Raw genomic sequence first — 9,347 nt, 5'->3', positions numbered from 1 at the left:
TGTTGTTGACTCATCCTATACTCCTATTGGTGGCCAAAGCATATATTAGAGAAAAAAACACTTAAATGAGAGAAAACACACCTCAAACTTGTATCTCAAACAGACTGTGCAAAAAAATGCTTGCTCTTTCCTCGTAGAATATGGTCTCATACTCCTGAGGAGAATGTGCTGGCCAATCAGCGGTCTACTCTCATGAATATTTTTTATGACCAGTATACACCCACACTATTCCAATGCAGAAAAGGAGCTTTTTAACATGTTTAATTACCGTTTTTTGGAAGGAAAACGATTTCACTCACAAGTGGCCGACCGCCTTCATTCTCTCGTGTAACAACATTTGAAATAGTGTTTTTTACAATAGATAAAAGTAGAGACTCAGAGCTACAAAATGGTATATCATACACTGCATTTCAGGAACAATGGGAAACTAATTCTGCTTTAAAAATTGATAAATTTGTAACCTCACTTTTGAGATAATGGCCTTTGAATGTTTTGGTACCTACTGGACAGCTATTATTTGTCTCCACCCATTCAGCATCGTTCACACCCTCTTAAGCTTTAGCCCCACCCGTCTCTAAAGGTTGCTAGCTACTTCCAGACACAAATGAGAGAACAGCTAACTGACCATTTTACTCTCCATAGCAGAGCTAGTTAGGCTGTTTTATGTTATCCACAGCGTTGGTGATTGCAACTGTGCTGCAACTGTAAATTCATCACCTATTCTACGCTCTGGCACACTCAGATGAGAGTACTCTGAAATCGGAATAGATAGCCAGAGCTATCAACAGTTTTCACAGTGACATTCTATTGAAATGGTAGCTAGGTAAACAATGAGCCATCATCCCAACTCAATACGTTACTACCCTGCATGAATCTGCAGGTACAGTTGAAGTTGGAAGTTTACATACAGCTGGGCCAAATAGTTTTTCACAATCCCTGACATTTAATCCGAGTAAAAATTGTCTGTCTTAGGTTAGTTTGGAGCACCACTTTTTTTAAAGAATGGTAAATGCCAGAATAATAGTAGAGAGGAAGATTTATTTTGGCTTTTATTTATTATATCACATTCCCAGTAGGTCAGAAGTTTACATACACTCAATTAGTATTTGGTAGCATTGCCTTTAAATAGTTTAACTTGGGTCAAACGTTTCGGGTGGCCTTCCACAAGCTTCCCACAATAAGTTGGGAGATGTTTGGCCCATTCCTCCTGACAGAGCTGGTGTAACTGAGTCAGGTTTGTAGGCCTACTTGCTCGCACATGCTTTTTCAGTTCTGCCCACACATTTTCTATAGGATTGAGGTCAGGGCTTTGTGATGGCCACTCCAATACCTTGACTTTGTTGTCCTTAAGCCATTTTGCCAGAACTTTGGAAGTCTGCTTGGAGTCATTGTCCATTTGGAAGACCCATTTGCGACCAAGCTTTAACTTCCTGACTGAGGTCTTGAGATGTTGCTTCAATATATCCACATAATTTTCCATTCCTCATGATGTCATCTATTTTGTGAAGTGCACCAGTCTATTTTGTGAAGTGCACCGCCACGTGCACCCCGGTGTTCTTCGGCTTGCAAGCATCCCCCTTTTCCCTCCAAACATAACGATGGTCATTATGGCCAAACAGTTCTATTTTTGTTTCATCAGACCAGAGGACATTTCTCAAAAAAATATGATCTTTGTCCCCATGTGCAGGTGCAAACCGTAGTCTGGCTTTTTCTATGGCAGTTTTGGAGCAGTGACTTCTTACTTGTTGAGCGGCCTTCAGGTTATGTCGATATAGGGACTCCTTTTACTGTGGATATAGATACTTTTGTACCTGTTTCCTCCAGCATCTTCACAAGGTCCTTTGCTGTTGTCCTGGGATTGATTGGCACTTTTCGCAACAAAGTACGTTAATCTCTAGGAGACAGAACGCGTCTCCTTCCTGAGCGGTATGACGGCTGCGTGGTCCCATGGGGTTTACAGTTGCGTACTATTGTTTGTACAGATGAACGTGGTACCTTCAGGCATTTGGAAATTGCTCCCAAGGATGAACCAGACTTATGGAGGTCTACAAATTTTTTTCTGAGGTCTTGGCTGATTTTAATTTTTTTTCCCATGGTGTCAAGCAAAGAGGCATTGAGTTTGAAGGTAGGCCTTGAAATACATCCACACGTACACCTCCAATTGACTCAAATGATGTCAATTAGCCTATCAGAAGCTTCTTAAACCATGACATCATTTTCTGGAATTTTTCAAGCTATTTATAGGCACAGTCAACTTAATGCATGCAAAACTTGGACTCACTGAAATTGTGTACAGGGAATTTTTATTGAAATTATATGTCTGTAAACAATTATTAGGAAAATTACGTGTGTCATGTACAAAGTAGATGTACTAACCGACTTACCAAAATTATAGTTTGTTAACAAGAAATGTGTGGAGTGGTTGAAATATGAGTTTTAATGACCCCAACCTAAGTGTATGTAAACTTCTGACTTCAACTGTAGCTAACCAACCAGGTTCAATGTTTGCTAGCTAACATTAGGCTATAACTAGCAAAGCAAATGGGTCTGAGAAACAAATAATATTACTACACAGATCATACATGTAACGTTAGCTAGCTGACCCAACAACAGCAGTCAAGCAGCAAGCTAACTGGCTAACGTTGGATAGCTTGCTAGCTACTTCCATACACAAATGAGAGAACAGCTCACTGTCCATTTTACTTGCCCTATTGAAATGAATACATGCATAGTGGAGTCTTTTGTTAAGATATGTAGCTAGCTAGCAAAAAATGTAACCATAATCCCAACTCATGACGTTACTACCCTGCATGAATCTGCAGGTAGCTTATCAACCAGGTTCAATGTTATCTAGCTAACATTAAGCTATAACTAGCAAAGCAAATGGCTCTGAAATACAAATAATAAGATCATACACGTAACTTTTGCTAGCGAGACAGCCAGCTAACATTAGCTAGCTAGCTAACAGTACACTTAAAATGAATGAAAATGAATGAAATGAATGAAATTGACTTTCTGTCAAAATTAGAAATGTGTAATATCTGAAAATGTAGCTAGCTAGACTATCTTATACATCATGGATGGACGATTCTCTCTGTCACGGATGCCATGGTTTCCCTAATTTGAAGATAAAATCAAATCAAAATTGATTGGTCTCATACACGTGGTTAGCAGTTATTGCGAGTATAGCGAAATGCTTGTGTTTCTTGTTCCATCTCCTTAGTTAACTTTAATTCCACTGATTTCAAAACTACAGAAAGTGGAGAGCAACTTATGAACTTTAGAACTTATGCAGTTCTACTACACAATATATATATAAAACATGAGTTAGACAGGATTACCTACAAATACTGACCAGCTCAAATAGACAGAAGCATGCTACATGGCAGACCAATCCGAACTAATTTCTCGGCATGTCCAGCCCACTGATTATCTCAGCCAATCATGGCTAGAGGGAAGGTTGCTGTCTTGTTCTGTGGCTAAACCAACTAGGCTTGTAATTTAACAATTGTATTCATATTACAGATGGTATACAAGTTTGTTATTTAGGCACATGAAAGTTCACATGTTCCAGAAGGCATTTCTGCAAAAAAATGCATTTTGATAAACAAAGAAGTTTATGCTTAAATGGCTCTCCTGTGAAGTAGTGACCTGCGACATGTGCCAAGTTTCCTGAAACGAGTCACATACTGTAATTAATCATAGGTCACATTTCATGGAAATCTGGAAACACTGGACAGTTACTTTGATTTTTAGATACACGTAAACCACATTTTCTTTGCACGTACTACAGCTCTCTTGTCACGTTCTGACCTTAGTTCTTTTGTTATGTCTTTGTTTTAGTATGGTCAGGGCGTGAGTTGGGTGGGTTGTCTATGTTCGTTTTTCTATGTTGTGTTTGGCCTGGTATGGTTCTCAATCAGAGGCAGGTGTCGTTGGTTGTCTCTGATTGAGAATCAAACTTAGGTAGCCTTTTCCCTATGTTTCGTGGGTGATTGTTTCCTGTTTTGTTGTTTGTGTCACCATTCAGGACTGTTTCGGTTTTCGTTTCCATTCACTTTGTTATTTTTGTATTGAGTCGTGTTCTGATATTATTGAAGTATCATGGACACTTACCACGCTGCGTATTGGTTCGATCCTTGCTTCTCCTCCTCAGAAGAGGAGGAGGAAAGCCGTTACAGAATCACCCACCACCAAAGGACCAAGCAGTGTGGTATCGGGCAGCAGCAGAAGTCTCGGGACTCATGGACATGGGAGGAGATTCTGGATGGCAAGGGACCCTGGGCACAGGCTGGGGAATATCAAAAAACATGTGTTCGTTTGAGTCCCACCTTTCCATGGTGGGGTCATATTAGTGTATAGACCAAACTGTTCGGACGCTACAGACAGAAATGAGCAGATCTTCGGTAATGACTTGTAAGGGTCCTATCTTTCCAGAGGGGTCATATTAGTTTGTAGGCCAAACCGTTCAGAGGCTGCAGACATTTCCGTGAGAAGACCGATTTTTGGGATGTCTCCTGGGAAGGGGAAGAGCACATGCAAAAAAACATATATCTAGCGTAAACAGATTGAGTTCTATGGGGATTTTTCAATTATGCTAATGTGATTTCTGTGGGGTGCAGACATCAACTCTAGGTTAATGAATAATTTAATAGTGAAATCAATAATCTATGCACATTTAGTTCATTCTTTGAAATCGTTTTTTGAAGAGGCTGTTGAATTGTTTTTCAAGGTCAAACTTGACTGTCTAAATCGTTAAGTCATCTAACTGCTAGACTTTCTTCAGAGAGGAGATCAATTGAACAGCTATTTAAGAACCACTAAACTGTCAGGAGTGTAGCTGACAGGAGTTACAGGGGTCAAATCACTGTCAAGAGCACAGTTGTTTCTTATCCCATCCCCAAACTTATTTCCAAATCCAAATTTGGTCCTATTGCATTTACATTTTATTGGGCCAATCTTTCTCCTCTTGAATAAGAAGATAACTTGTACACAACCCTGATTAATGTGTGTAAATTCTCTCTCCACTCAAATATTTGTTAATGTACTGTATATTCCAGGCAGCAGGTAGCCTAGAGGTGGGCGGCAGGTAGCCTAGCGCTTAAGAGCGTTGGGCCAGTAACCGGAAGGTTGATGGTTCAAATCCCTGTGCCGGCAATGTGGAGAAATCTGCTGTTCTGCCCTCGAGCAAGGCAATTAACCCCCAACAACAGCAGCTCCCCGGCCACCGATGACATCGATCAAGGCTACACACTGCACCGGTTTGATTCAGACGGCTTGGGTTAAATGTGGAATAACATTTCAGTTAAATGCATTCAGTCATGCAACTTTCTAGGTATCCCCTTTCCCACTTCCAGAAGCTTGTGCATTCCTATATCCATCCTTTGTGGTTCCCAGGAAGTGTAGATGTTCCTTAAGTAACAGCTAATTGAGATCCAAATAAACAAACAAATCCCCTCCCCTTCTTTTCTTCCTCCTCCTTGACCTCCCCCCATGTGGAGGAGAACGGGGCCTTGGAGGACATGGAGGAGGACATCAGCCTAAAGAAACGGAAAGGTGATCACCATGGCGACAAAGACTCTGAGTCCCGAGACTCCGGCCAGGAGGCTGGAGGTGAAAAGGTCAAGAAACGCAGAGGTCGACCTCCGGCAAAGAAACTGCCCCCCAACCCTCCCGAGCTCACCAAGCAGCTTAACACACTGGTGGACATGGTTATCAACTACAAAGACGGGTGAGATTACCAGGGAGAATTGGGGGCGCTGTGGTAATTATGTATTAATGGGTAATGCAATTATATCCACACAATATTAATTAACTACTTATTAGCGATGTGTAGATATGAAGGGCAATGGTGTTTGATGTCAGACCATGTAGGGAATGGTTAGACATGAATTACTTATATTTTGTGCCTCTATTTCACAGTGTGAGCATTGTGTTGCAGAAATGATTAGACAGAGAGGACCAGCCCTGACTTCTAAAATAGCATGTTTTCTTTCAAATTCTTTAATTGCACTTGATTAGACTTGCCTGGAACAATGGAACTAAATCTGGCCAATCTGCCACTCCAGGGAGTCTCAATCAAACGCTCAAAGCATTTGAAATAAAACAAATACTATTCTTAAGTATTCAAATACTTGGTTGGTAACAGTGCCTGTGCATACTAATTCCAGGTTGGGCCGTCAGATCAGCAAAGGCTTTGTCCAGCTGCCTTCTAGGAAGGAGGTGCCAGAGTACTACGAGTTGATCCGCAAGCCTGTGGACTTCAGGAGGATCAGGGTAGGCTCTGCGGACCATCTACACTGCATCTATAGGCACAGCACCAACCCACCCAAATCTTCCCACATACCAATTCAGCTCAGCACCAACTCTCAGCCTTTCAGCCTACTGGTGGCTCACCACTAACCCACCAACTGATCTGCTCTTCCCCCAAATCTTCCCACATACATCATAGATGAAAGCGCTAACCTTTCATCTGTCTAACTGTCCTTCCACAACCCTGTGGTTGTCATTAACAAATTAATATACAGCATTTCCCAGCATCATCCGAGCAAACCTTTCTGTTGATGTTGACTTCAGGTATAATACTGAACAAAAATATAAATGCAACATGTAAAGTGTTGGTCCCATGTTTCATGAGCTGATATAAAATATCCCAAAAATGTTCCATACTCACAAAAAGCTTATTTCTCTCAAATTTGGTGCACAAATGTGTTTATTTCCTTATTAGTGAACAGTTCTCATTTTCCAAGATAATCAGACAGGAGTGGCATATCAAGAAGCTGATTAAACAGCACGATTACTACGAAGGTGCACCTTGTGCTTGGGACAATAAAAGGCCACTATAAAATGTACACAATGCCACAGATGTCTCAAGTTTTGAGAGAGCGTGCAATTGGCATGCTAACTGCAGGAATGTCCACCAGAGCTGTTGCCAGAGAATTTCATGTTAATTTCTCTACCATAAGCTGCCTCCAACTTCGTTTTAGAGAATTTTGTAGTACGTCCAACCAGCCTCACTACTGCAGACCAGTGTATAGAGTTGTGTGGGCGAGTGGTTTGCTGATGTCAACGTTGTGAACAGAGTGCCCCATGGTGGGAGTGGGGTTATGGTATGTGCAGGAATAAGCTACAGACAATGAACACAATTGCATGTTATCAATGACAAATTGAATGCAAGAGATACCATGACGAGATTCTGAGGCCCGTTGTCGTGCCATTCATCCGCCACCATCACCTCATGTTTCAGCATGATAATGTACGGCCCCCATGTTGCAAGTATCTGTACACAATTCCTGGAAGCTGAAAATGGCCTGCATACTCACTAGACATGTCACTCACTGAGCATGTTTGGGACGCTCTGGATCGACGTGTACGACGTGTATATCCAGCAGCATCGCACAGCCACTGAAGAAGGGAGGGACACCATTCCACAGGCCACAATCAACAGCCAGATCAACTCTATGTGAAGGAGATGTGTTGCGCTGCATGATGCAAATGGTGGTCACACCAGATACTGACTGGTTTTCTGATCCACGCCCCTACCTTTAAAAATAAAAGGTATCTGTAACTAACAGATGCATATCTGTATTCCCAGTCATATGAAATTCATAGATTATGGCCTAATGCATTTATTTCAATTGACTGATTTCCTTATATGAACAGTAACATCTTTGAAATTGTTGCATGTTGCATTTATATTTTTGTTCAGTATAATGTGCATTGTATTTATGTGTCCATGTGTGTTTTTTTGTAGGAGCGTGTGCGCAATCACAAGTACCGGAGTGTGGGAGATCTGGAGAAGGACATCATACTGCTGTGTCACAATGCCCAGACCTTCAACTTGGAGGGATCTCAGGTTTGCCTCAGGGATGTGATCTAGGCCTGCTGGAGTTCACACCACTGCCTACCGTTTCTACATGAAATCCACATGCCATGATGCCACCAGCTCTTGATTGTGAGAGGCTAATTCGGTGGCTAATTTGGTTCATGTTATGTTATATGTGTGTGTTTGCTTTAGATATTTGAGGACTCAATCGTTCTCAAGTCTGTTTTTGAGAGTGCACGACAGAGGATCGTCATTGACGATGAGGAGAAAAAGGACAGCACTGCCATCTGTGACGATGGAGGTCGAGACAATCAGTTTGGTTCATCAGAAGGTGAGAGACCCGGCCTTTGTGATCTCAAAATAAACTGTTTGAATGACATATTCTTTTAAAACCCCAATAGTAAGATCAAGATGATGCAGTTCAGTTAACAATGAGAAGATAATTTTCACTTTTACACACCCAAACCATTGTGAGTCTTATCAAGCATTATAATTATTTAGATTTTTTGAATAGCTTGAAAGGATTTATTTTCTCAAAGATCAATGACAGAACAAACTATTATATGGTTGTCATTATAAAAAGGATATACGATATGTTGTTCCTCTTTTCAGTGAAAACGGTGACAAAGCAGGTGAAACAGAGGATGAAGAAAGAAGAGCGGAGCAGAAAGATGAAGGTCAAGAAGACAGTCTACAGTGATGTAGACAGCGATGAGGATCTGGAGGACAATACAGCTAAAGATGAGGGTTGACCTGGAGGACCAATGCTAGTTCATTTATCCTCTTTCTTTTCTCTCCGCTGTCACTGTTTTTGCAATGCAGCTTATTAGTTCTCACCTTGATAAAGATTTGTCTCATCTCAAGTCAAGAAGGCTACTCAAAGAAAGGAATTTACATACCTAATGATGTTGGTCCTCAAGTAATTCATGCAGCCTTAAACTTTCATGTCTCTTTACTATTATTTTGCCTTTTTCTTCTTTGGGATTTTATGGTGTTGCTCTCTTGGTCCTCATATGGAGGCTATTGTGTGTATCCTTAATGCTTAACCAGAGGTTATCTCCACCCTCTTTTTTCATGAATTGTTTTTGTATTTGAAAATGTTATTACTGTATGTGTGAAATGCCTTCATACGTCTTGGAGCATGATGATGTATTTCTGCTAAGATGGAGACCGCCCTCAGAGAGTGGCGCATGTTGATGACATCAATATATGTTGTGTTACAGGTGGGGAGATGGCAGAAAATGGTTGGTCAGATCTTCAATATGACTAGGATGGACACTACTGGATTGTTTCAAATCTCAAAATGTGTGGATTTAAAATGAAATATGATTCTGTAATAAAACTCCAAATGGGAGAATTGTATTTGAACAATATTGTGTGTTCTGAATGACCTTACCACCAACATTGATTTCATACTTAGTTAGCAGATGTAAACAGATAAAGTTGTACTGTTTCAGCTGTAAGTTTTATATTGTATACTCATGGGCTTCTTGTGTTATTTTTCATTTTTTCAGTTTGGTTT

The 9,347-nt window shown here is 40.8% G+C and overlaps 1 protein-coding gene across 1 annotated transcript; it reads left to right on the top strand.

The window, feature by feature from the left end:
• Nucleotides 1-4,311: 4,311 nt before the first annotated feature.
• On the top strand, nucleotides 4,312-9,045 carry LOC112242310 (probable global transcription activator SNF2L2). Its single transcript, XM_024410252.2, has 5 exons — nucleotides 4,312-5,731; nucleotides 6,171-6,276; nucleotides 7,754-7,855; nucleotides 8,018-8,156; nucleotides 8,438-9,045. The coding sequence occupies exons 1-5, from the start codon at nucleotides 5,523-5,525 to the stop codon at nucleotides 8,575-8,577; spliced, it is 696 nt and encodes a 231-aa protein (XP_024266020.2). The 5' UTR covers nucleotides 4,312-5,522; the 3' UTR covers nucleotides 8,578-9,045.
• Nucleotides 9,046-9,347: the final 302 nt, after the last annotated feature.

The sequence above is a fragment of the Oncorhynchus tshawytscha genome, linkage group LG20 (genome assembly GCF_018296145.1).
Source record: "Oncorhynchus tshawytscha isolate Ot180627B linkage group LG20, Otsh_v2.0, whole genome shotgun sequence".
Lineage (NCBI taxonomy): Eukaryota > Metazoa > Chordata > Actinopteri > Salmoniformes > Salmonidae > Oncorhynchus > Oncorhynchus tshawytscha.
The sequence above is the reverse complement of the archived record's forward strand: the minus strand, read 5'-3'. Positions and strand labels throughout refer to the sequence as shown.